The sequence below is a fragment of the Lontra canadensis genome, unplaced genomic scaffold (assembly GCF_010015895.1).
Source record: "Lontra canadensis isolate GAN:19392208 unplaced genomic scaffold, GSC_riverotter_1.0 scaffold108, whole genome shotgun sequence".
NCBI lineage: Eukaryota > Metazoa > Chordata > Mammalia > Carnivora > Mustelidae > Lontra > Lontra canadensis.
Window position 1 is genome coordinate 4,675,424 of NW_022631102.1, and position 26,894 is coordinate 4,702,317.

The 26,894-nt window shown below is 60.9% G+C and overlaps 1 protein-coding gene across 4 annotated transcripts in view; it reads left to right on the forward strand.

The window, feature by feature from the left end:
- The window catches only part of CCDC85C (coiled-coil domain containing 85C), a 71,402-nt gene that overhangs the window by 37,745 nt on the left and 6,763 nt on the right, over positions 1-26,894 (forward strand). For 2 of the 4 annotated variants that reach the window (XM_032839703.1, XM_032839702.1), the window contains exon 2: positions 19,307-19,344. In XM_032839703.1, the coding sequence (XP_032695594.1) occupies positions 19,307-19,344 (38 nt within the window). Of the gene's footprint in view, positions 1-19,306; positions 19,381-26,894 lie in introns of all 4 variants that reach the window. The other 2 variants (XM_032839700.1, XM_032839701.1) reach the window with 1 other exon arrangement.

A 26,894-nucleotide genomic window follows, 5' to 3' on the forward strand; every position in this document is an offset into this window, starting at 1 on the left:
GAACCGGGGCGAGGACGGAGGGGATGCACGGACTGCTGGGGCTCAGGCCTGGTGCTAGGCCCCACACATGGAACGGCATCTCACCAGCGCTGCTGCGGAGAGGTCTTCCTCTGACAGCTGAGCAAGTGGCAGCCCAGTGACCTTCAGGTGTCCCAATCACGAGGCGAGGCTGGGCATAATGTGCTCTCTCTCCCACCCTCCCTTCTGGACCCCCGTCCGTGCCTCCCCCGTCCTCCTTCCCAGTGATGTTTCCTAGGCCCCAGCCCGGGCCAGACTCAGTGCCCGGAGCTTGTGGGTTCCCCGGGCTGAGCTGACCCTGCATCCTCCCCTTACGTCCCGTCCCCCCTCCCCCCTCCCCCCGACCTGGCCGGGCGCCCTGACGGTGAGCTTGCCACCCAGACTGCCATTCTCCCGAGCTGTGCCTGCGTGACCAGACAGGCCCCTCCCATGTCCCTGGCCTGGTCTATGCTTTCTGAAGGCCCCCGGGAGTGTCTGAGGCAGCTTCTTGCCTTTGTTGGGCCCAGCCACGGCCACGCTATGCTTGTGGAGGAGTGTGGCACGTGATGGGCCCCACCGGGCCTTTGGAAGCTGCTTCTGTCTGTGGGGGTCACCCCTGCCTGTGGATGCCTCAGCCTGGTGCCCCCCTCCAACCCCCCAGCATTGGCTGCTGTGAGCTCCTGGGACAGACCCTTGTGTTCTGAGTCTGTGACGCCAGGGCCTGGCATGGAGGAGGCAGCCATGAGCATCTGGGCTTGGGTCTGTGCCCCTGAGATAGGTGTGGGTCCCCGGGCTTCTCCCTATGACCCTGCCTCTCCAGGGGGGCCCGTCTGGCCCCCCGTGCAGTTTGCCCGAGCGAGTCTTTTTCCAGGCTGGGGACGTGGAGTAATGCCAGTGCGGATCGGTTGCCAGAGTAACTTCCCCAAGCTCACGCTGTCCCCATGCTCAGATCCCAACACGTGGAGGCTTAATTTTGCCTGTCACGTTAGCGGCGCCATGAGACAGTTACCCTGGGGCGCTCCGGTTTGCTGAGGGCCCCTGGGTCTCGGTGTGGGGGGGAATGTACCTTCGGCGGGCACAGCCCCTGATGCCGCCTGGTGAGCGCCCCTCCCCACAGAGCTGCAGGCTTGGGTCCTCTTCCCCTGGGAGGAAGGGAGGCACCTGCGGGCCTGGGAGGGAGGCTGGGGCGGGAGGCTGACCCGGCCAGGGCTGCCTCACACTGTGGCTCCCTGTGGACTTGCTGCCCGTTCGCTCTGCCCCATCTCTGTGATCCCTGAAGTGGAGAGGCTGGAGGTGGTGGTGGGCCTGGGACGCTGGGCCCCTGTGGATTGTCTGGAGGATCTAGCACTGTGTCCAGTGCCAGGAAATGTATACTGAGCCTTCTCGTCTCTCCCCTCTGAGCCCACGACAAGCAGCCATGGTGCTTGAGGCTTCTCTCCTGTGGTTGGGTGGGCTCAGGCCCAGGCAGAGTTTAGGGGTAAGCGGTTGGCTGGGGGTGGACCCCCAGAAGCCCCTGGGTGGTCTTCGCTTGGTGAGAGGGGGCAGAGCAGAGGCTGGGACACTCTCAGGGCTGTGGGTCTGGGGCCACGGAGGACCCCACCTCGTGTGGGCCTCTCACTGGCTCCCTCTCTGGGAGCTCCCTGTGCTCGGTGTAGGCCCTATGCTTCCGGGCACCAGAGAGGGGACCCCGGGAGTCACACACATCAAACGTGTGACCGCCGGCTTCTATACAGAGGATGCGGGCCACATCTCCAAGTGACCGACTGGGGACGCCATAGTGGGGCTGCCTCTGGAGCCCCTGAAGCTGAGGTCGGGATGCCCGAGGGTCGGGATCCCCCAACACCCTCTTGACCAGGTGTGGCTGGGCAGGCAGACGGGCCCCTGCACGCTTGTGGGGGCTCTTTCCTCATCTATGAACGGAGGACTTTGGGGTCTGCCTGCTTGTAGTGAAGTGTCATTGGGTAGCAACCGAGGTGTTCCAGCCCCCGCGTCCAGGGTAGGTGCCGAAGTTTCATGCTGCCCTGATTTTTCCAGCGGGAGGGCCCCAGCCACCCCCTGAGCCATTGGCCATGTGTCGAGCTCCACCGAGGCCACTGGTGGGGTGAGGGGCCTGCTGGTCTCCCTAAGGCCTCCGGGCCAGGGAACATGGGTCTCCTGCCTCTGTGCTGGGTCTGGGGTGGGTCTTTTCATATCTGTCCTTTCAGAGGCTCTTCTGTCTGGCCTTGGGTCCCAAGGGACCTAGAGAGTCGGCCGGTCAGGGGGTACCTGCCCATTTCTGGCCCCCACCTTGGTCTCATGGTTAAGGTCGACCTCGTCGTTTGTTATGTGATGGAGCAGCTCCTCAGCACCAAGGGGACACTTGGTGACAGTGGCTCCTGGGCTACGCGGAAAAGAGCAGCAGAGCCCCCTTCCACAGTGCATCCTGCCCTTGGGGACTGCTCCGTGCTTGTCCCAGTGCCCAGCCCAGGTGTGGGCAGCCCTCCCGGGGCCAGGCCATTGGGGGCCAGGCCTTGTAGTAGGAGGATCTCGGCCAGGAGTGGAGAACCACAGCAGAGGTCACCTGGCCCAGCCCATGTGCAGGCTGGGGCCACACGGCGAGGGGCAGCAGGCCAGGGCTCAGCTGGCCTAGTGCTGAGAGGCTGCCGATGCTCTCCGGGGGCCATGCCGGGGAGCTGGACGGAGGGCTCTGGCCTGTGGCCGCAGTGGGATGTGGTCCTGGCCAAGCTGGGGGTAGCTCTCCAGAACATGGCTCTTCCCCTGGTAGGCTCTTTGGCTGTGGGGTTGGCCTGCTCCGTGCAGCTAGAACCACCCCCTGGGTGGGGGCTTGATTTCTCTTCCCGGCTCTGTGACTTCCAGGGAGGCTCACCTCCTCTCCTGACTTTGGTTTCTTCCTGTAGAAGGGATTTCTCAAGTTCCCATGGGCTCCAGCCTTGGGGCAGAGCTGGGCCATGGCTATTGATTAACCAAACTGTGCCCTTGTGGGGTATGTGACCGGCGTGGCCCTTTCTGTCTCTGGGCCGTGGGGCCGGTGGCGGGACGGGGTGTGCTTGAGTCCCCGAGCTCCCTCCTGGGCCTTCCAAGAACGCTTCTCCTCTGTACCCTCATGTGATGGGTTTAAATGGCCACATGGAAGGGGCTTGGGCAGGACCCCTGGATGTCCTGAGAGGCAGAATTAGGAGTGCTGGGGCCGGTCTGGCAGCTGGTGTGATGGAAGACTCTGGAATTGTAACAGGAAGCTGTAGTTCCTTACGGTGATCCTGCCGTGTGTGTGTGTGTGTGTGTGTGTGTGTGTGTGTGTGTGTGTGGTGTGTGATCATCACTGTTTCACTGATGGGAAAATTTGAGACTCAGTGGGTTCACGGGCCATCCTTCCCCAGGCCTGACCTTGGCTGCCTGTCTGAGCCAAGACCCCTCCGACGCTGCATGTCTGAGCACGTGTGCGGACTGCGTGTGCTGGCCGCTCCCGTGCGCCCATCTGCTGCGGGGACAGGAGGGCAGTGTCCAGCTGTGTCTGCAGGGAGGCAGCTCTTCCCCCAGAGCCCCCCAGGACCCCGTCCCCGGGATGGCAGCGGCAGCTGGCGCAAGCGGCTCCTGCAAGGGGAGAAGAGCAGCTCCACGCTGTGCGCCCAGGAGGACCGGGGCATTTCGTTGCTTCTGAGAGGGTGTGCATTTGCTAGATACAGGAGGGTTTGGAAAAGCAGCAAGAAAACCAAAACATGCACCTGGCGCCGTCCGCCAGCTCCTGCTCTGAAGTTTCTCTCTCCGGGTGAGCTGTTGTTCTCTCCGCGATGGTGTGAGTGTTTGGGCTGCTGGGCATCTCGCCGCAGGTTCAGTGTGGAACCCGAGTTTTGTGCTCAATGCAGCATCAGACCCTTTCCTCCCTTGGTCTTCGTAAACCTTGTTAGTGTTGACCAAACAACCCTGCGGGTGGGCCAGACAGAAGTTATGGACCCTCACCCGTTGTGGGACAAACACGGGCGGTCTCCTGATGTACGGGCTGCTCCCTCGTGTCCCCGGGCTGGTTTCCATGCTGGGCCGTCCGCCTTGGGCTGGGCGCAGGTGCGGCTGGCGTCTGGGCTCTAGCCGGGGCTCCCAGGTACCTCCGGGGACGTGGCCGTGCGGTGCTCAGGATCGTCCTTGCTGGCTGCGTGCACTGCTTTCCCGAACCGAACGCTTGAGTTCGCTCACGGGGCGACCTCCCGGGGGTCCGTGCAAGCAGGAGGAGCGCCCGTGCTGCTTGCCGGACACAGAGCTCTGCAGATCTGGCCCCGTCCCAAGCCGCACACCGCGTGCTCTCTTCATCCTCTTTCCCGTGGACCCGTCCTGTGACGTTACCTCTGCGGTTTTGAGGAGCGGGGACCTGCCGGGTGTTTGGTGTGTCTCACGTTGCCTTGCGATTGGAGTCGGTGTGTGTGGGTTTGGGGCAGAAACCGCAGGTGGGGACGCCGAGGGATCGCACGTCCGGTCGGGAAGCACCTGGCGTGTGCCGTCACCGGTCCCAGTGGACTTGGGCGTCGGGTTCTGAGGTTTCCAGACAGTCTCCGCACTGCGCGGCAAGCACAGTAGATCCCTGAGACTCATCAATAACCCATGGGGGCGCGTTGAGACGGCGGTGCCTGGTCCTCACCGGACCCTCGCGCGCCGGGCCGGCCTGCTCTGGGTGCCGCTCTGGCCTGTGAGCGGTGACTTCTGGCTCCCTCTTCCCTTCTATACTTAGCGGTCGGCGCTCTGCCAGGAGGGCCTCCCCCCTCTCCACGTGGGCGTGTGTGCTTGTCGTTTTTATCAGTGTGGACACAGGGATTCTATTTTATCCAGCATGGTTGTAGTCCCCAGCTCTCATTAGGATTGTCATGGTCACCTTGCCTGGGACAGACCGCTGGCTGCCGGCCAGAGAGGAGAGGGGGTTGGAATTTGACATGTCCTCATAGGGTCACTGTGGGGCCTGGAGTGCCTGCTCTTGTCCTGGCTGTGCCACAGATGGCCTGTGACCTCAGACAAGTGGGGTGAATAGTTTGGGGTCCCTGGTTCACCCTGATGTCAGAAGGGGAGGTTGGGACAGGCTGACCTTGAAGGCCTCCTTGTCCTGACCCCCACCCTCAACCAAGTTCCCCTCAGGGTCCCCTGCCAAGGCCTTGTGCTGTTCTGCTGCTGAGACCTGGAGTTGGTTGTGGGGCAGTTCCTGGTGGCCAGCTGTCACCTGTCACCTGTGGGAGTGATGATATATTTCTTCGTGCCCCACCCCTCTCCCCGCCTTCCTCCTGGGGCTGCACCAGGGGAGGGAGGCTGGCCGTGGAGGGGGGTGGAGCTTCCTCTGCAAGACGGAGGCGTGTTTATTCTAGTTAGTAACCAAACATTGACCTCACCCTGGCACCTGGTCTCACGACCTTCGGGTCTGTTCTTTTCCCCATCGTCCTTCAAGAAACACAGCTGTGCGGGCAGGTGGCGTGCAGCAGTGGCCTCCACCTTGCCCTCCACGCCCACCTGTGGCTGCCTGCGTTCGAAGGGCCCTTGGAGGCTTTCAACTTTCTCGTTGTCCAGAGGGGTGTTCCGAATCCCAGGGAGGGCAGGGGCCCACCCAGGGCCACACAGCAAGTGGTAACACAGCCGGAACTGGAGCTTAGGCCCCCAGTGCTCTGAGTGCATCCCTGACGGCATGTGTCTGGGTGTCTGTGTGCCCTTCTTACAGCGACAAGCCTCCCTGGGCACGTCTCCCAGCCCCGGGTGGGTGTTGGACCCTGTGGAAAAGACTGATGATTTCCACTTTGTCTCAGGGCGGGGCTTCGAGGATCAAGAGCAAGGTGCAAGAGGGTGAGGGTTGCTGACGGTCCCCAGACCTCAGGAGGCTTGGTGTGTGATGGAGCCCTGCTTTGGACTCTGCCTGGGCTCTGCATGTTTAGGTGGGGCCTGGCCTGCCAAGGCTGGCGGGGGCTGGGGGTTTCTCCAGAGGTGCGTGGGAGAGCTGTCGTGTGGGGCTGAGCAGCCCTCCAGGGAGGGGTAGAGGAGGAGCAGCGCCGGGGAGGGTACCACTGGGCGGAAAGCAGTAGGGACAGCTCCATGGGGCAACAGGAACGAGACTGCCCTGGTGGTCCCAGGTCAGAGGGGAGCTGGGGTCTGCCTACAGGTGCTCAGCACACAGTCCCAGAATCACCAGGTGCCACCCTGGTGACCCCCAGTGTGGGCTTCCTCCAAAGGATAGCTCTGAGAACGGGGCATCCCTCTGAGATGGTGACCCCCTGACCTCAGGGGATGTATCTTGCTTAAGTGCCACGAGGGGACTCGAACTCCAAGCTTGTGCTTGGAAAGGCTGTGGAAGGACCTGTGAGGAGATTGTCAACCGCCCTCCAAGTTCCCGAGCTGCCATGGCATGGCCTGCGTGTTCCAGAGTCCTGGCAGCCTGTGGGGGGCATCACTCCTTCCTTAACAGAGGACGATGCAGAGGCTCAGAGATGTTGATGCCCTAGTGCGAGGTCACACAGCTGAGATTACAGAGAAGCCCAGCTGGCCCCCCTCCTCTCCTGACCTTTGTCTCTGCCTCTGCCGGGGGAGGTCCCTCTGGCCTGTGCTCAGCGGCCTGGGGTGACCAGGTGCCTGGCAGGCAGGACGGTTGGTTTTATAACCAAAGGGGACTCTGTTTGCTTCAAATACCCTAGCAGGGTCCCAGGGCTAAGTCGGATTCATACCCCACTTTCTAAGGTTTGTGGTGACGCCCCAGCCTGGGTGAGGTCTGGGAACAAGGCTGGGGGCCTGGGTGAGCCCGTGGAGGTGGGCGTGGCCCCAGGTGGTGCCACTGTCCCCAGGCTCATCCTGGAGGTGTGGAAGCTTCCGCCCGCCCCTCCTTCCCATCAAGGTCACGCTGTCTGCTTGTGGGGCGTGGAGCTGACGGCCTGGTTTACTGAGTGTCTGCTGGGCGCCCGGCCCCATCCCGGGAGCTTTAGGACCCTTTCCTCTCTCAGACCTCACAAGTCTCCCAAGCTTGGTTTTTATCCTATTTTTAAGTGACACGTGGAGTCCGTGGGCCTGGGTGAGTCAGCTAGTCACAGTTGCAACTCTTGGCTCCTGGGGCTGTTGTCACAGACACCCCACGTTGGTGTCTTTGCACAGACGTGTTGTCTTTGGTTCCAGAGGTCGCCAGGGCTGAGGTCTGGGTGTCGGCGGGAGCCGTGCTCTTCCTTGAGGCCCGAGCAGAGGCTCTGCTTTCCTGCCTTTCCATCTGGGGCGGCCACCCGCAGTCCTCGCTCGGGGCTCCTTCCCCATCTTCTGAGCCCACAGCTGGCCTCCCTCCCACCTTCTCCGTGTGTGGTCACACCACCCTGTGACCGCTGCGGGGAACGCTCTGTCTCCGCTTAAACATTTGGCCCCCAGGATAGGCCAGGTGGCCCTCCCACCCTGAGTTCCACAGCCTTTGTCCCCTCTGCCAAGTCCCTGCTGCTGGGGGAGGTCACTCCCAGGCTCCGGGGTTTAGGTGTGGGCACCTTTGTGGGGACGCTCATCTGCTGAGTACATGTCACTAGTCCAGGCTGTGATCTTTATCCCGAACAAGTCCCCTTGACGTCACATGGGAAAGTCAAGGCCACGTGGACGGAGCTCCTGGGGACGGGACCCCTCCGTGGTCCTCCCGCACACCACTCTGCCGTGCCCCTGCAGCACCCTCGGCGGCCAAGGCCACGGGCACACGGTGGCTGTTGTTGGCATCGCCCGCCTGGTTCTTTTCCTCTGTGACAAGCTCCAGGCTCGGAAGGGGTTTGGCCCTCCAGTGGCAGGAGGGGCGCCACCTCCCCAGGACTTGGGGGAGCGGTGATGGCCTTTGACCCTCCAGTCAGTCGTCATCCTGCTGGGGGTTGTATGTGAAATGGGAAATAAGGTTTGCTGTCCCTATGCCAGCTCCGCGTCATTTAACTGGACGGGTCCTCGCTGCCCCACCGAATTGTAGGGACGCCGTCTTGGAGGGGCTCTGAGTGGCTTCACCCCTGTCCTGGCAGGGGGCCCCCGGGACATCTGGGACTCCCGCCCCACTTCTCAGGGGCCTAGTAGGAAGGGGCTTATCTGAGACTGCAGAGCAGGTGGGACAAAGGGGTCTGCTTTTGTCCCCTAACTAGGCGCAGGAGGGCGACTTCCACCTGCCAGCCTCCATCCTGGGGACCCCTCCCTTCCCGATGGGCTCCTGGCCTGCCGGGGTTGGACTGCTCCCATGGGGTGGGGATGGCCCCCAAGGAGCCCATGGCCGGGGGCGTTGGGGGTCTTCTGAGACAGCCTGGTCACCAGGAGCCAGGGAGGGGAATGCGCTGCTCTTTTTCCATTTTACTTAAAAAGCATTATTTATTATTATTTTTTTTGTTAGGAATTCTACAAAAAGCAAGAAGCTTGGACAATAACGAGACAACTGTTTATTCCACTGCCAACCTTCATGTCAGCTCCAGAGCGTTTCCTTGCAGGAAACACAGTGTCACAGGTGTAGATGAGGGGCCCCTGTGTCCCCGCCCATCCCCCCCAGAGACCCTCAGCCTGGAATTCAGTGCCCATCATTCTCCCGCAGAGCTTTTTACTTCTCGTCCGTCACAGGTCCATGAACCACGTGTGACCAAGAGACTTCGTAGGAACGACGTCCTTTCTGCACATGGCCCTTAGCTATTTGCCCCAATGTGCTTCTGAGACCTGTCCCCGTCGGTACCTCTAGCTCTTTGTTTCTACCTCTACTGTTTTGTTGTTGGTTGAAACCAGTTTTTCCTGTTTTCCGGGAAGACTTTTAGGTGGTTTCCAATTCTTTGCTGTCGTAGTGGGTGCTGGGGATACGCTCTTGTACCTGTGTCCTCTCGCATCCGTGCCGGGCTTCCCTGGGGGCGTGTGCGGCTTCTAGAGCCCGAAGCCACGGCGGGCGGCTCTCCGATCTGCTGCGCGGGGGGGTGTACCCTGCGTCCCTTGGTCCCCTGGTTCTTTAGCGCGTGCGGTCGCTAAGGTCGAGTTCCCCGTTCCCACGGTAACACTCTCTGCTGCCCCCTGGCTGCAGTGGCATCTTCCTGTGTTCATTTGCATTTCTCTGGTGACCTGCTGTCAGGTATCCTGCCGCTCATTTCCCCTTGTGACTCACCTGTGGAGACTTTGCTCCCAGTACTCGTGTACTCCCCTACTGATCCGTAGGAGCATCGTGTGTTGTCCGTGCGACCCTCCGTCCGCTCTGCGCCTGACTTGCGCACAGCCCTTCCCGGACGGCCGCTGCCCTCCTGATGGTGCTCACGGATCTGTTTGCTGTCGGGAGCGGCTGTGATGCTCCCACAACAGGGGCTGACAGCGCTTCCTTTGATGGTTTGTGCTTTTTGTTTCTTTCTTTTCTTTTTTTTTTAAGATTTTATTTATTTATTTGACAGAGAGAGATCACAAGTAGGCAGAGAGGCAGGCAGAGAGAGGAGGAAGCAGGCTCCCCGCTGAGCAGAGAGCCCGATGCAGGGCTCGATCCCAGGATCCTGAGATCATGACCTGAGCCGAAGGCAGAGGCTTACCCCACTGAGCCACCCAGGCACCCCTGTTCTTTTTGCTTCTTGATGGAGAAAGCCTTTTTACCTGGAAGCAGAAGTTGTTCTTTTTAATAACTGCTGCACTGACACAGAATTCACATGGTTTGTATATATATGACAGTTGAGCATTGTTGAGTATAATCACCGAGATGTGCAACCATCGAAACTAATTCCAGGGCGTTTTCATCACCCCAGAAAGAGGCTGTACCCGATCATTGTCAGTCCGCAGTCCCCCTTCCCCTCGGACCCTGGCAACCACCGACCGACTCTCTGTCTCTGTGAACTTGACTATTCTGGACATTTCATACACATGGAATCGTACCAAATGGGGTCTTTTGTGATTGACTTCTTTCCTAGAGCATCAGGTTGTTAAGGTTCATTCCACATGTTGTAGCCTGTGTCAGAAAAGCCCCAATTTTCCATCTGTTCTTTCACGTAGCCCTCTCTGACCCAGTTGGAGCTGCTTTCCGTGTGTGGTGTGAGGTTGGGATCAAATTTTGTTCTCGATGGTGGCCAGGCAGTTGCTGTAGCTCTGCTCACGAGATGCTCCGTCTTTCCCCCATGGGCACAGAGTGCCTCATGGGCCACGTGGCAGGTGTGCGAGCTTCTCTGGGTTCCTGTCTGCCCCTCTCCTCCCTCCCCATCCCCCAACAAGTGGCTTTGGCGTCTTTCCATGGAGTCCATTCCACACGGAGCTCTCTGGACTGTCACCGCTCCTGCAGTCCCACCACTTGGCTCGTGATAATTTATTCTTGTTTTCACTGAATCAGGGAAGCACTGTCCAGAGGGAATGCTGCTGCCTGAGGTAACCACCAGGAGCCCCCCACCTTCTCTTGCTCCCTAGCCTTGGAGCCCCAGTGTAGCTTCTCATGCACAGGGTCACAGCTCTCAGCCTTACCTCCGGCTCCCTTGTGTCTGGGAACAGGGATCCCCTGGCTCTGATGACCCAGCCACACCTAGATTTTCCCAGTTTCCTGGGCTGTCCCTGTGGGCCACACATTGCCTTCTCTGCACATGGCTGGAGTCCCCTGGTGTCCTGCCCCCGCCAGCACCTCCCCCACTGTTACTGCCTCCTCTGAAGGACAGTGGGCCCCATCATGCAGGGCCTGGCACTCAGGAGACACCTGCTTGACAACTAATGATAAACACAAAACCCCTCCTTTCTCCCAAAACTAGTTGAGGTCTCCCTTTCTTGCTACCAAGGGGCTTGGTGTGTAGATGTCGGGCTCAGTAAATATTTATCTCCCCCCAGCCGACTTCAGACGTGAGTCCTGCGTACCTTAGCCCTGTCAGAATCCCTGCATTTTGGCGGTGTTTGCAGGGGTTTTTAGTCCCCCCCCATTGATAATCAGGGCCAGACGGGGTCCCTCAGAGGTGGAGCTGAGCGACTGACGGTTTCAGCAGTCACCGCTCAGCATAGATCATGGATCAGGGGCTCCCGGCCTCACTTGTGTGTTAGAATTACCTGGAGGGCATCTAAAATGCATATGGACATCCAGGAGCCTCCCCTGGAGTCTAATATAGTTGGTGTCACGGGGGAAGAGATCAGATGTTAGAAAGTCCCCAGGGAGGGTACGTGCAGCTATGCCAGGAGCCACTGGGCCGCATGTGACTCGACCTGTGTGGCTAGGTGACCCTGCCGGATAGGCTGGTAGACTTCCATTCCTGGCCTCTCTCCGTAATTTCCAATCATTCAGAGTGGAATTGGGGTTGCTGGGGGAGGAGACTAACAGTGCCCACCATGGTCACACACAGGTTAATTTCTGGGCATGAAATTAACAGGAAGGGGATTCTTTTTTCCCTCTTCTCCTCTGGCTGGAAACAATGGCACGGTTTCATTTGGAATGACCAGGTTTCCCAAGCACTAGACAGAGATATGAGGTTGAGTGTTTGGGCCGAGAACACCAGGGCTACCAAGCAGATCCAGAGTGGGCACGTTTTCCATCAGCGAAGCTGGGCACAGCCCCTTGAGATTGCAGCATGGTGGAGGGGGGCTTGTAGTTTTCCCTGGAGTTAAACACCAGGCACCCCTGAGGTCCTAAAAAGCAGGGTGCTGATCCACTGGGGTCCCTGGGGCTTCGCATGGAGCCAGCAAAGGGGCAGGTAGGTAGCCAGGGGACGGCCATGGGTTTTAGGAGAGGCTGAGAGCTCCCTGTTTTCATTAATGGAATTGTTTTTCGCAGCGCCCCCCCGTTCATTTTCTTTCCTTCATGGATGGAGAGGGTGGGGCTCCTTGTGGTCATTCCGTTTCATCTCTTGAATTGGGGTGGGATCTAAGGTTTCCATGATCCTGCCTGTCTTGGCATGGACGGGCCGGGTACCAGCCTGTTGGCCCAGAGGCTGCTGGGCAGTGTTTTTACTGTGTGACTTGGGGCTTGGTACTTAATCTCTCTGAGGCTCAAGGATAGTGATAACAGGGCCCAGCCCATCAGCTTGCTGCAAGGATCATGTGGGGTGACTGTTGGGGTTTTGCTTGGTGCCTGCTGGCATCTAGTAGATGCTCAGTAGAATTTGTGTGTGCTGAGGGGAGGACGGGTTCCCTTCTCAATGCCCCGTGTGGGCGAGAGAACTCTTTCCTGCGTCTAGGGCCCTGCAAGTCCCTGCTGAGCTTGTGACTGGCTGTCTCGGCCCAGGTGCCTCTGTACGGGTCTGTGGACAGCTTGGGTGGGCAGCCAAGCAGAGGAGGGGGCAGTGGGGGCCAAGGTGCCCGGCTCGGTGTGGCCACCCCTGGAGGCATCCTCCTGGGAATCTGATGTTCCCCTGATATGCCTCCCTCAGCCCCCTTGTCTTCATCCATAAATAATACGTGTCTCACGTTCAGCCCACATCTCTAGGGCCACAGCGCCTGCCAGGAAGCAGATGCTAATGGGGGTCAGCTCTGAGGCTCCTGAGCCTGCCTGCCACGGTCCCACTCCCGTGGGATTGGGAGTGCCCTGCTCAGACTTCTGTGCCCTGCTCAGACTTGCCTTCCACCCCACTGTCCTGACTTGCCTGTCAGAGTCCTGAGTGCTCTTCAAGGCTCAGCTCAGATGCCTCCTCCTACAGGATGGAGCCCCTGATTTCTCCTTGTCAGCTCCTCCTTGCCCTCTGCCCGCCTCCCCCGGCTGTACCTCTGCTCTCTCTGCCCTGGAGCAAATGTGGTTATTCCCGTGGCTCCTTCATTGGGCGGAGGCATCCTCACAGAGGGGGACCACGCCCTTGGACAAGCAGGTGTGACTGCTGGTCCTGCCGGGGACCAGCTCTATGAGCTTGGGCAGAGCCATTCCCTCTGTGAGCCTCTGTTTCCTCCTCTGTAGGCCAGCTTTCTGCCACCCTCCTGGCAGGGTTACCGGGAGGGGCAGAGCGAGCACAGTGCCCTGGGGTCGGAAGTGGCTTCTCCTGCCTCCTCACCTGTGTCAGGAGCCTTCCGCATTCTAGGGGCTTCTGTCCAGCAGAGGCCCAGGGTTCAGGGAGTTGCTGGAGTTAGAACATCCTCCAAGTCCTTTAAGGGGATGGACCATTTCCAGCTTCTGCAGGATCCATGTCTGGGGCCTTGCCGAGGGACACCTAGAAGTGCCCTGGGTCAGAGACAAGGGCAGCTGAGCAGGCAGCTCCAAGATCTGTTGAGTCTGGCCTGTGGGCAAGGTTGTGGGGACAGAAGTCACCTGGGGACTGAGCATTGGCCAGCAGGACCAGGTGCCACAGGAAGTGTGGCCTTTGCTGCTGTCCAGAGCTCGGGGCTGTCCTGAGCCACTGAGCCAGAGGGAAGGTGAGGCCCCTGAGTGGTCTATGATCTTCACTTCCCAGGGCCTCATTTACCTCGTCTGTAAGGTGCCCCACCTCCCGGGCCTGCCGTGACGTTTTGACTTCCGCGACCTAACCTGCGGGTACTGGTGGACACTTGCCTTCCCTCTGGGCTGAGTCCTGGCGGGGGACTCGGGGGGAGAAGGGAGGCAAGCAGAGAAGCCAGCTTTCAGGAGTCACGAAGATGCTTTCAGGTATCATATCCGTCCTCTGGGGACAGAGATGGAAGCCTGGAATGATAAAGGGGCCTTGTTCAACGAGTCCTGTCTGCCCCGATGGAGCCCCTGGCCTGACGTTGACCTCTCTTAACGAAGTGGAAGGAAGAGGGAATTGAATCACCTAGTGGCGGCGGGGAAGTGTCAGCCACCTCCACGGAGGAGGCCCGAGGCCGGTGTGGCTGGCTGTCCTGCTAATGACCTGCCACAAAGCCTGCCTGTCCCCAGGACCCTGTGAGCAGCCTCGCTCAGCGGGAGGGGGCTTAGAAGGGGAAGCAGCTGGAGGGTCAGGCCCTGTGTGTCACCGTGCGTCATTGTGTGGCCTCCCCCAGCACCCACTCTTCCTCTGGTGGGGTTGGGGGCGGTTGTACTTCTCCTAAGGAGCGACAGACATGATTGGCACTGTGCCCGGATCCCCGTGGCACTTCCTACTTCTGTGTCCACAGCCCGTGGCACCTGCTGGCAGTTGCTGGCACCTGCCATTCTGGGAGCTCATCCTGTCCACTGCCCAACGGGGCAGTGCTGGGAATTAGCCCCTCTGTCCCCTGTGAGCAGCGTCCCCCGCCCCACCAGTGAGCCCTGGTGCAGGGGGGTAATGCTGAGCCCCGCAAACTCCCCAGCAGAATGGAATTACTCTCATCTGCTCCTTCTGGTCCCTGCCTTGCCTCCCACTCCTGCACCTGGGTTTTCCGGGGTCACCTTCCCCATACCCTGTGTGGACTCGAACCCCCGCCTCACCCTGACGGAGACGTGGGCTCCTGGTGTGGCCACTGTTGCTGCCGAGGGACATTCTGAGCGACACTTGCCCTTCACACCCAGGACGCTGTGCTGTCGGTGTCTCTGGCAGTCCCGTGTCGGGGTGCTCTGTGCGGGCCGTGGGTGCTGTTTCAGGCTGAGCGCCTGTTGCTGGCAGGGACCTGTAGGCTAGGAGACTGACCCCTGGCAGGATGCCTTCCTATTAGGTCTTCAGGCTTTTCCCACACAGGAGGCTACTACGTGCCTAGAGCGGAGTTGGCAAGGAGGGTTTCCAGGGCTAATGGGATGGCGTGACCTGCTCTGGCTGCCAAGTTCTTACCATGAGGACTAACGGTGAGTCTGCGACCACGCTGCCTACCTGAGGAGGCCATCAGGATATCAGAGTGGGGAGCGATGGGACCTGGCCCCAGACTCAGCCTCTGAGAAGGCAGGGGGACTGGGGAGCTCGCAGACCTGCGGGCTCCATGAGTCCCTCCCATCCGCGGGCTGCACAGCCCTCCTCCCTTCCCGGGGAACACAGGATCCCCCAGGAGGCCGAAGCGAGGGCTGACGTTCTGGCGCTTTAAGCAAGAACATTGCCTGCCTCCGCCCCTCGCTGCCACCCTCTTCCCCGGCCCAGATGGAAGCTGGATTGTGACTCCTCCAGAATTGGTCCAGGGGGGCCTGGGGAAGGTCTGAGGGGACACATTGGCCTGCCCATCCTGGGGTCCCTTCTGTAGTCACCTCCTTCATTTTCCCCGCAAGCAGCCAAGCCGGGAAATGACGCATGCCTCCCTTGGGGCCCTGTTCCTCGACACTGCAAACCCTGGGATTAATTTAATTACACGCTCATCTCTGAGAGGCTGGGGCTCCGAGGCACCCCGCGGGATCACGAGTTGCCCAAGGCTGCTGGGAAGGATCATCCTCCCAGGGAGCCAAGCCCTCGGGGGCCTCCCACCCCTCCCCCGGAAGGCCTGTCTTGCAGCCACCCTGCCCTGCCGCAGGACACCTGCTCTGACCCACAGGCAGCCTGGGGTCTGGCTCCTGGGCTCCGGGCAGGGGTCAGAGCCTGGTCTGGGGAGCTGCATGTGGCAGAAGGAGAGGAGGCCCCTCTAGGACATTGGGAGGCAGCCCCGAATGTTCTTCACCTCCCCGGGTATGGGCAGACCGGGCTGTCCCTGGGCCTCGGGAGGGGCCCCCAGAGCGGAGCTGGGAGAGTTCCGATGGGCTGTCCTCCGGCCACCCTTCTGCTTCCGTGGTGTCACCGGGGGGCCCTGCACTGCGCCATTGCCGTAATTTAATCTTTTCTCCTTTTCTATAAAAGAAAGACTTTTCCCCCTACTTTGGAAATAGATTATTTGAAAATTAACGAGAAGGGGTGTGAATAAATAAAAACCCCCTTGTTCCCTTCTGTGAGCACCACCAGCCACATGTCCACATGCCTCCTTCCGGAATTCACTTCAACGCAGAGGTATCTGTAAACGTTGAGAGCAGTTCTACCTCTCGCTTTGGGTCCGGAGCTTTCCACCGGCGTGTGAAGGCTTTTCCGTGTTGTCGAGAAGAGAACCTTCCTGAACATCTTCTGAGTGATGGCTGGACCCTCTGCTGCTCCCGGACAAACAGTTAATTCCATTTCTGGCCGCGGCCGCTATACTGTCTTTATTATTAGAATTTATTCTTTAGGATGGTTGCCATTGGAAGCACCGGGTGATTTAAGATGTTTCCAGACTGCCCCCGTGGTTTGCAAAGCCCACTGAAGCCCGGCGGTCTCAAGTGGACTTGGTTCTCTGAAGCTGCTTGGGGTTCGGGGCGGACAGAAGTCGGCGGGTTGCACAGGGACAGCCCCTTGGCCGGTGTCCGCATGTGGCCTGTGAGGGAGGACAGCCGGCCCGTGGGCCCTGGTGGCTGTGGGTGGGCAGGTGGGCTGTTGTTGGGTCATTTGTCCCCCATGGCGTTGCCTCTGCCCCTTCTCCTTGCTCCGGCCCTTGGCCCCCCCCTTCTGTCCTCACTGCCATCCTGGGGAGTGTGGCGGACCCTGCTGGGGCCGGGGGATCCCCTTGCTCTGATGGGACCTGCGGTGTGTCAGACCTGCCTGCTGCCCAGCGAGGGTGCTGGGGCCGGTTGGTGCATCTGCTGACTCCGGCCTGGTCCACGACTCTGGCCGCAGTCTGACCGAGAAGGGAAGTGCTGGGAGCTCCCTGTTGACCCCAGAGAAATTGGCAGAGGGAGCTAGAACTGTCCCTGTACCAGGGAACTGGGGGCAGGGGCAGCAGGCCCCCCTTTCCTGTGGCTCAGTGGCCGCACAGAGCCGTGAGTGAGTGGCCTGGGTGCGCAGAGGGGACGGGTCCTGTCCTGTCCTGGGTCCTCTCCCGTGTCTGGCAGCGTGGGCTCACGGTGGGGGCTGCGGAGAGTGGGGTAGGGGGGGTGGCTTGTCGTGGCGTCCAAGGACCAGGCAGTGGTGCAGCGTCCCGGAGAGAGGCGTGCACAGGAACCTGTCATCTTTCTGGGACCAGCGTCTCTCAATGGCTCGGTGCTGTCAGCTCCACTCAGAGCGGCCAGACCCTTGGGGTCCTGAGCACTGACCTACAGGGGGGTGGGGGGTGGAGCTGGATGGTGGGGAGAGGGTCTGGCAGGCTGGGCCTGGGGTTCCCCAGCTCCCCCGGCAGCAGGGGGGGACACTGTCCCTCTGGAGAGTGGGGAGGTCTGCTGGACCCTTGCCTGGTGGGTGGTGGGTCTCCTCTCCCCCACTGAGCTCACCTGGAGGGAGACCATGCAGGGGTCTGCTAGGTATTTGGGTCTCCTTGTCTTAACGTGTGAAGGTGAGAGAGCTGAGGGGATCTTGGTCGTTTTGCCCTTTTTCCCCAGTGGGTGTCCCGGGGAACCCTTCTTGCTGACAGCACGCAGAGGAGCCAGGAAGGTGGGGAACCCAGGCTGCACCCCATCTCCCTCTCAGTGCCTGGGGGGGCCTGGCACACCCTGAGCGCTGAGGCCTTTCCCATCAGGCGCGTTCTCATGGGAGTGATGTGGGAAGAAGTGTTCGTCCTGGCTGGCTGAGTGAACGGAGGCCCTGCGGTGGGCAGGGGAGGCAGGCACGGGGCATGGACTGGGGTGACCGCTGGCTGGAGAAGGGTGCGAGGAAGGCCTTTGTACAGCTGCGGCCACCAGGCTGGCCAGGGTCCCCCGCCTGGTCAGGTGGGATCTGCCGATTGCCAGACGTGCACGCAGGGTCCAAGCGGGGAGGCCCCCGGGGTCACCTCCTGCTGCCCTGAGTTGTGCCGTGAACAAGCTCCTTCAGCTCTCCAAACTGTGATTTCCTGGCCATCAGCGGGAGCTCTGTAGAGCTGGGGGCTCAGCAAGGTGGTTTGGGGGGCACAGTCCCCTGATGTGGGGGGTTCCCTGGAACCCCCCGCCCCCTAGCCCAGCTGCCAGGTCCTTACCAGTGCCATCCCCGGGGCTGAGGGTGGCAGGCCTGGTGGGGAGTGGCCCTTCTCCCTCTCTAGAAGGCCCCGCATTCCTGAGTGCTGACTGGTGCTGACCTGGGGCGGGAGGAGCCGGTTGTGTAATTCCCCAGCAGCTGGTGGGTGGGCCCGGCGGCCCCCAATTCCTGCCCCGGGCTGGGCTGCTACTCCTGGGCCTGGTCCAGCGCTGGGTGGGCGGAGCTCCTGAGGGGCCTTGGACAACAGAGTGCCCCACAGCAGGTCGCTCACTGGGCGGAGGGGCACCTGTGTGCAAAAGCGGGGGTGCCCTCAGAGAATGGCCTTCCCGATGGGCAGGAGCTCTGAGGCCCAGGCCGAGCCCCCGTGGAGTGAGGTCATGGCATTCTGGGTGGGGGCCTGCCAGGTGAGCACCAGTGGGAGGGGCGTGACATCCGTGTCCCCAAGGGCCCGGGCTCATTGGCTGTGCCAGCTGTGTGCTGGGGATGGACAGAGTCTTCATTTTCCTGCCATTGCATGATAGCCCAGCGTGTCCTTGCACAGCACCCATCCCCTTTGCCCACCCCGGTGTGTTCAAGGTCCTATGGGGTCCGTCTCCCCAGGCTGCGGTGTAGAGAGGTGGCTTTGGTCGAAATTCTGGTGACTTCTGAGCTAAAAGACTGGTGTAATGGGCTCTGTGTCCTGTCGGGTGGAGGTGGGTGCAGAAGGGGAGCCGTGACTGGCCCAGAGGACGGGGGTGTAGGCCGGTGTCAGGGCCGTGTGAGCTCCAGTGAGGTGTTGGTATGGACGAGAGGCGCCTAGCCTGTCCCATACTGGGTGGCTGCAGACCAGGCAGGGAGGTGCCCCGTGCATCTGGCTTGGGACCTGATGTCACGACTGCACCTGCCGAGATGGTCTGGTCCCCTCGCCTTCCCTGCCCCGTGGTCTGCATCCATCCCCGGGCCCCTCTGCTCCTGGTTGTCCTCGGGTCCCACCCTGGTAGTCCCCCTCATCCCAGCCTGGCTTGGAGTGACTCAGTCCTTGCTTTTCTCCTCTGCCGGCCGAGCTGATCTGGGAGTTAGGGTGGTGGAGTTTTGCCTGCCTGTCTGATGGGATTGTAAAACTGGTCAGTGTGGTGAGGGAGGGTGGGTTTCAGGAACCCTGCCGCATTCCGAAACTGGGGGTGCGTGGTTGGGGAGCGTGTCACTGGCTTGGCCCGGGCCCCGGCCCCTGGCTGCCCTTGTCCTTAGAGTCCGTCAGGAAGGATGGCATCTCACCTGCGCTATGGACAGCCCCCTCTGGCTGCAAATTGTTGAGACGTTCCTGTGTGTCAGGCGTGAGGGAGCAGAGGAACCCCGGACACTGACCCAGGATGCTCAGCAGACTCATTTTCTCCACTGTGCTGGGGAGGGGGCTCCCTGGACCCCATGCCCTGCTGGGCGCTGCTCCCTGGCTGTGAGTGTCCCGTCAGGGGATGCTAGGGAGTACTTTCCGGATGTGAAGCAGCACAAAGGCCAAGGGAACAGGCAGGGAACCCCCATCCTTCCTGCAGGTCCTGGAAACCCTGGCCCGGAGGCTTCAGGCAGGCTTGTGGGTCTCTCACTGGAGACCGAGTTTGCCGCGATTAATGGGCTCCCCACTTGTGTCGTTACAGATCCCTCGTCTACCTACATCAGGCAGCTGGAGACCAAGGTGAGGCTGCTGGAGGGTGACAAGCCCCTCGTACAGGTAGGCTGGCTGGGGGGAGACGGCAGGGGAGAGTGCTTACTGCACCCTGAGGTCCAGCATGAGCCCTGCCCCCCGCCCCCACTCCAGGGCCCACCCATGTCCCAGCTGACTGGGGCCTTCCTTCCCCCGTCACTCCCAAAACTGCCCACCTGCCCCATAGCCATCTGAGGCATCCCCTGGAACTTTGCGGTCATGGACCTAATCCTCGCTCCGTGGCCTTGGGGTGTCCCCCCCGGTTGTCTGTGAGCTCTTGGGGCCAGCACTGGGCCTGTCCCAGAGATGGTGTGGAATGCACAGTTGCTGAAGAAGGGGCTGTTTTGGCCCTCAGGCAGGCAGATTGAGGCTGGGAAGTGGATCGCACACCCCCACTGTCACCCACATGGAGACCTCCCTGCTCCTGCCACCTGGTCCTGTCCTGTCTGGGGCGCACCTTGTACCCTCCTGGGCCTGGCTGGTGCCCACAGGCAGATGAGGCTCTGCCTCATCCCCAGCACGTCCGCAGCACAGGGATGGCAGGTTAGAGGCTGGAGGCTGAGGGCAGTGCAGGGGGGATGCCGGGCAGGGGGACAGGCGGCTGTAGTCCTGCTGAGTGTGGCTGGCACAGAGGGGTCGTGACCGTTAGGACGAGGGCCTTCTGTGGTGTGGGTGGGGCGGGGATGGGAGGCTGTAGTCAGCCCTGCACGAGGTCTGGGGGGCCAGCTGGCTTGGCCAGGCCCTCCAGCCTCTCTCTCCCTTGTACCCATCCTGGGCTTAATCTCCCCTCCCCTTCCCCTGCCATACCACCCTCCCCCCCATATGTGGCGGCCAGAATGCCCAGAGCGTTTCTCTGGGAACCAACCCTAGGGAGGGCTCAGCTGCCTGGCCCTGTTGCTAGGCGACCAGCAGGCTTGGCGCCACTGTCCTGGCTGTCCTGCTCGGAAGCCCGCGGCACCCTGTCTGCCCGCTGGGCGGCTGCTGGGAGGCTCGGGGCCCCGGCACGGAGCATAGCCCCCACCACTGCTGCCCCGTGCCTCGCCCCTGCGTGGGCTGTGTGGGCAGTTCCCAGAGCCTAGCAGGATGGGGCAGAGTGCATGGTTCACCCCCAACCCCACACCCCCGCGGCCACTGCGCCCCCGCTCAGGTGTAGAGCCAGGCATCGAATTGCAAGGCTGGTTTGGGAACCTTATATGGTTTTCAGTCCTGTGTGGCAGAAGGGCTTGGCCACCGTCGTGCTGGCTCCCTTGGCTCCTTGGGGCTGGGGTCTCACCCGGCTGGGGTCTGGGGCACCTTCCATTCCACGGGGGCCTGGCGTGGGTTGGGGACGGGGTGTGGGCTGGGCTGCGGGAGCGGAGGCCGAAGTGCACCGGGAGGACTGGGGATGGTGGGGGCCGTCGTTAAGGCTCAGGGGCCTTTGCTTTGGAGTAGGTGCCCATCCTGCTCGCTGCAGTCACTGGACGGCAGAGCGTAGGCCAGGACCGTGATCTGGACCCGAAGCCTCGGGTCAGTGGCCTTGTGAGTCTTTCCCTGTCCCACTGTTGTTTCACGGTTCCCTTGGAGAAGCGGGGTGAGCACCCGAGCCCCGAGTTCAGGATGCTGTTTGCCAGGTTGTTCTGTGGTCCAACTGGGCCTTGCTTGTGGCCTCTTTTCCACGAAGACAGGAATGTCCCTGACCCCATGGCCCCTGCTGTCCTGGCCACATTGTCCCATCGGGAAAATACACCTCAGTTACCAGTGGTGGACCTGGCCGCGGACTTGGGGGAAATGTGCCCATGCTCAGGCTGCAGAGGGGTGGCCCTTCTACTCCGTCCTGCCTGGGGGCACCCCAGGGTCACAAGGGAGGCCCCCCGTAGCTGTGTCCACTGGTCCCATGCCCACATGTACAGAGGGGGAGGTTGTCAGGGTGCCTGTGTTTGGGCATCTGGGGGCTGGCAGCTACCTAGGCAGTGGGTGTCCTGCCCGCCCCCCTCCGCCTCCCCCATGCCTGCTCAGACCTGCTCCCAGGGGTCAGACGTGGGGTCGTGGCCCCGAGGCAGCAGCAGAAGTTCTGTCCGCCTCCTGTGCCCACGCCCGGCCTGCTGGGGAAAGATGTCTATCAGATGGAGGGATGCAGACCCTCGCCGGGATCCCGGCTTGCTGCTGCAGGCGGTTGGGATTTCGGCACAAGATCGAGCTTTTCCCTGGCTTACGGCCATGAGCAGGCGGATGCTGGGAGCTCAGCATCCGCCACGTAGGCCCCAAGTCTCTTATTTCCCTGATAGAACTTTCCTTTCTCCTGAACGAACGGAGCCTCGTGAAGGCAGGCTGCCGTGATGGTAGTTGTGTGGGCTTGTGTGGGTCCTGGGGGGCGGGGCACCCAGGACCCTTCTCCGGCCTCTTCCTCCGTGGGGCCTCTGCTCAGGGTCTCCCAGTGAGCAGGTGTCAGGGCCACACCCAGCACCCCAAGAAGGGGTCAGCCTTGTGGTGCTGGGACCTCGGCGCCCCACTCCCCTCCCAGGGCCTTGTGCACCTGTCCCCTTGTTGCCGTGGAAGTGTTGGCCCTCCACCTACAGTCTGCAAAAGCTCCCAGGAGCCATGACCGTTGGCAGGATGTCTGTCTCTGTCACCTGCTGTCACCAGAGCTTGGCCTTGAGGGTGGGTCGGTGGTGCTGGCTGCAGAGGCAGACGCCGCTGTTCTGAGCCACGCAGGAGAGATGAGAGACATGGACAGCGAGGGGGCCCCCTGCCCTGCTCCTGGCTTCCTGGTGGCACTCACATGTCACTTGCTTCTGTATTCCTGTGGCGGATCAGATGGCACCGCTCTGCTTCCTCACCTGGAAAATGGGTGTGCACACACGTTATGTGTAACGGATGGTCCTGGGGCATGGGGGTGACCAGGCCCAGGCCTGCCCACCTCCTTCACCAGCTCGCAGGACTCGTGTGCACAGGGGGCTGCTGCAGGCCCACAGTGACAGTCCTGACCCCATTCTAGGGGAGTCCAGAGAAGAAGGGGTTTACTTTTTCTTCTTTCTCGGCCTCCAGCTCAGTCATGGCCTCCTACCGACAGCCTCCCCAACCACCCGTAGGGGGCTCGGCACTTAGTCTGGGCTCTCAGCCCTGTAAGCTGCTAGTTTCTGAGATCCTCCCTTGGGGAGCCCAGCCCCCAGGTCTGCTGGACCATCAGCCACTCAAGTACTGGGATGCTGGCTCTCACATCGGTGAGGTCACATCAGCCTCTCCAGTGCTTAGCACAGCTAGACTGGGGTGGATACATCTTGGGGAGGCCCTGGCCACCACCCACCCAGAGTCCTAGGCCAGGAGGGAAGGCTGGCTGTTGCCCAAAATAAGGAAGTTCTGCTTCACTAAGGTAGTGAGTGTGCCATCTTTGGAGGTAATCAAGGGATGGATTTGGGAATCCTGGAGAGAGAGATTTCTGCCTGGACCTCATGGGCCCTGGCTTGTCTGACTTGATGATGCTGGCATATAAGTCTCTTCACCGAAATCAAATTGCTCAGAAACCTCCAGTTCTGCAAAGAGCCAAGAGCACCTGCCTTTTGGTGAAAAGTGGGAGAGAGCAGGATTCGTCTTCGAACCACCTTCAGGGGTGTGGCTTCAGGGTTTGGGCCAGAGGGTGGAGATCCTCTGAGGCCCCCACTTCCCACTGCCCCCGCCCCTCCCCTCATGGCCTCTATTTAACTCTAAAATAGCTTTAATTAAAAATGTGCCAGCCTGTTCACAGAACTAAATTACTATATTGCAGTTCGTGTTTTCCTTCTCGCGTTGGCTTTAAAATTTCATCAACACAGCTGCTTCCTCTGTGATGATTCATTTTGAGCCCCCTGCACACGTTGTTATTTTTCTGGGGGATTTCTGTGCGCGGCTGGGCTGGCATGGGGGTGGCTGGCATTGACGCTGGGGCTTGGCTCTTGGTTCCCTTGGTTTGCCCCCCTCACTGGGCTGATGAATGAAGCCTCCCTGTTCGCCCAGGAGCTGAGAAAACATGGGCTGCCATGGAGGGGAGTGGAGGCGGCCGTGCAGGCCTAGCCCCCTTCGTCCTCACCCCTGTGTCCCTAGATGAACGGCTCCTTCGTGGCCCTTGTCTGCATTTTGAGCCATCTGGCCTGGGGGACAGGGGAATAGTCTGCCACCATCTCAGCCCGTGCTGGGACCTTGGTTCTGTCGTCTGAGTCCCCGAGGAGGACGGGTGATCCCGAGGGCTGATTGCCTTGCCCAGGTAGGCCCTCCAGGGAAGCTGGCCCCCGGCATTTCCGAGGTGCTGTGTTCCCACACAGGTCGCTGCCATCCGGCTCTGAGCCATCCCTGCTCTCCCTGTTCGGTGTCTAGGGTGGTGGTCACGTCCTATTCCCTCTGTTGGGGTGGGTGGTCTCTGCTCCCCTGGAGGGCTTACGTTATTTTGTTAGCAGAAACTTCCAGATGGTCCGGCCTCTCCCTGAGCCAGGGAGGAAACCTCTTCTTTCCGGCATCCAAGCAGATGGTCTGCTAGCAACGTGGGCAGGAAGAGACGGGGAATTCTACCTCTGTCCCCGAGGCTTAATCATTGTCCACTGTGAACCCCATGCTGGGTGGCAGAGCCACAGGGCCCGGTTCAGATCACCAGAGTGCTGCCTTACCGGCTGGGTGGTGTGGGGCCGGGGGCTTCACCTCTCTGGGCCTCAGTTTCCTCGTCTATCAGATGGGGACACTAAGAGCGCCTGCCCTAGGTGTAAAGGGACGATGATCCCGCAACGCCCCAGGACCAGGGCTGGCCAGCGGTGAGAGCCGTGGGCCACCTGGCAGCCGGGTGCCCTTCTTGATCCTAATTTATGTGCAAACAACAGAGCCCTGGAAAGCTGAGGAGTTGCCCAGACTTCCCCAGCCTGGGTGGGATTTGGTTTTCATGAGTCTGTGTCCCCCCCAAATCCCTCACCCCTTCTTGCGGGGTCCTGCGCCTGTCCCTCGCTCACCCTCTTGGAACAAGTACTGGGCTGTCATGGGGACCTGTGAGGGCCGATGGTCCTGTCAGTCGCAGCCACGTGGTCCTGGGCAGCAAACACACCCCTAGGTTTGAAAACTGGGATTTAGGGCCAGAAATGGCGTGGGGCATTGGGATGTGGTGCCATCTCCCTGCGGAGAAGTCCTATTAGCCACATGTGGGACCTTCCCGGCCCACTCGGAGCACTCACGAGGCAGAACTTTCTGGGCCCCCAGCCATGCAGCCACGTCCTTCTTGATGGTCTGCAGATGGGTTCTCTGAAAATTAAGGGAGATTAAGTCTGGCTGGTAGGTAGTAGCAGGACGCCCTTGTGAGCAGCCTCGAAGTGCCCCTTCCTTGCCTCTGCCGGCTGCTGTGCCGGGATCTTGGGGCACCTCCAGGCCAGTGTAGTGGGCTGGCCTCTCGGGTCTGCGGGGTCCCCGCGTGAGCCCTGGGAGGGCTGTGAGGGGGCTGGGTGCTCGGTCAGCCCTTGGAGACACGGGGGTTTCTAAAAACATGGGGGCTCTCCGGAGGTGCCTGCCCCAGCCCAACTGAGGTCCTGGCAGCTTTGGGTGAACAGGTGTCCAGGAAGGGGAATGGCGGGGAGGGGGGTCGTGGCTGGCATCTGCTGGGTGACACCGCTCCTCTTCCCTTCCAGCTGCCCCGTCCCTACGGCCGCCCGAGAAGCTGGCTTCAGGTAGAGCTGCCTGGCGGGACGTGTTTGCAGTGGTGTTTGGGGGTGGGGACTGCTTTGAGTGCTGTGTGCTGCTCTGTCTTCTGCGGGTCCCCTCCTGTCCCTTCCTGGGAGTTGGCCACCACCAGGGTGCCTTGGTTCTGCCCACTTTGAGCTGGCATTCACGGGCAGCTTTGCACACAATGGCAGTACAGCGGGGACCCACGGCTTCCCACGGCCCTTCTTACCCAGCTCTCCCAGCCCGTGTCCGGGGGTCTGAGTGGTCTCCGGATGTCCCTACATTAGGGCTCACCACAGAGCCCCCACAGCAGTCCCCGTGTTACCTGTCAGACGCGGCCTCCCTGTCGGGTGCACACTGGAGGTGCCCCTGTGGCACGTGGTCCCACAGGGACCCAAGCCCTTTGGGGGCAGGAAGGAGGGGTGAGGCTAGCTGCCCGGAGTGAGCGCGCCCGCAGCCGCTGCCCAGACAGGAAGCCCCACGTAGGCAGGTGGGGGAGCTGGGCAGGGTCCTTCCTCTGTATCCTGACTTTTCTGCTCCAGCACCCCTCTGAAGGTGTTCCCCAGGAGTCCTCTGGAAGGCGATGGCTGGGGAGCTTGCCGCAGGACCACGGGGGTTCAGAGAGGCTGGGGTAGCCCGAGTGCACGGTGGCCCGGAGCCTGGCGGCGGTGCAGTGACAGCCCTGGACGGAGGCTCTGTGTCCTTTAGTGGAGTTGGGAGCCCTGTGGCCACCTGGGTCTCTCCCTCCCGGCCGGAGGGGGCAAGTCTCTGTCTGCACGCGATGCTTCTTTTACTTTTAAGGATGTGGGAGTTCCTCCACTCTGTGTGACAGATCCTTTCTCCTTGTGTCCTGAGGGACCCATGTTTGGGATTGTGGCTGGGCAGACATCCTTTCCCTGCTTCCTGAACCTTCCTGAGCCCCCCGCAGGTGCAGGCCCAACCATCCCAGAAGGCCCTTTCAGCTCCACTGCCCCTCCACATTAAAAACCTCGGGATTTCATTCTTCCAGGGCACCAACAGGCGCATCCCAGGATTTTTAATTTGGGTTTAAGTGCAATTATGGTCCCTCATTTTGATGCATCATTAGTCACATTGCCCCTAATGAGAGATTGTGTGTTTTTCCCGCCAGCTTTGTGGGTCGCTAATAAAGTTCTGTGGACGTGCGAATATTTATAGATGATCGCTGAAGGCAGGGGTGGGAATTGCACGCGCTGATTTAAACCCTCCCCCCACCCCCCTGTACACACACATCCTTCCCAGGAATTTATCTGGTGTGGAGGGAGGAGTCAACACAAACCTGTTTTGTTTTCAGTAACAGCACGTGAGTTGCTTCTGAACCTGCTGGGTCCTGGGCCAGAGGAGCTGTGTGGGAATTGAGACTCAGCCCAGAGAAGGATCTAGACGGCGTGGGGGAAGGGCAGGACAACGTCCAGCTGTCCTGGTGCCAGGGGCTGGTCGGAGAGAGCGGTGGCTCAAATCCTTGGCCATGTGGCCAAATGTCAATGTGTGTGAGCTGGGCTGAGCCTTGCACCTGGTCCCTTTTTGCCAGCCTGGTGAGGCCAGTGAGGCGTGTTCCCGCAGGATGGGGTCAGAGGGCCTGACAAGGACCTGGTGGCACTGGATGCGGACGCTCAGTGTCGTTGGGCTTAGAACACATACTGCTGGAGAAGAGTTTGGAACTGTCGCAGACACCCAGCCAGGGAGATAATTGCCTTCGCCTGAAGCTTGGTTGACGCCCCCGCCCACCGTGGGCGAGTCAGGGAGGCACAGGTGCTCTGATGGGCAGAGGAGTCCCCCGGGGTGGGCAGTGAGGGTCAGCACTGTGGCCTCTTTCTGGTGCCTGGTGACGGGGCGCTCTGGGAGATCGGACCTCTGGCTGGGCCAGGGAGGACTAA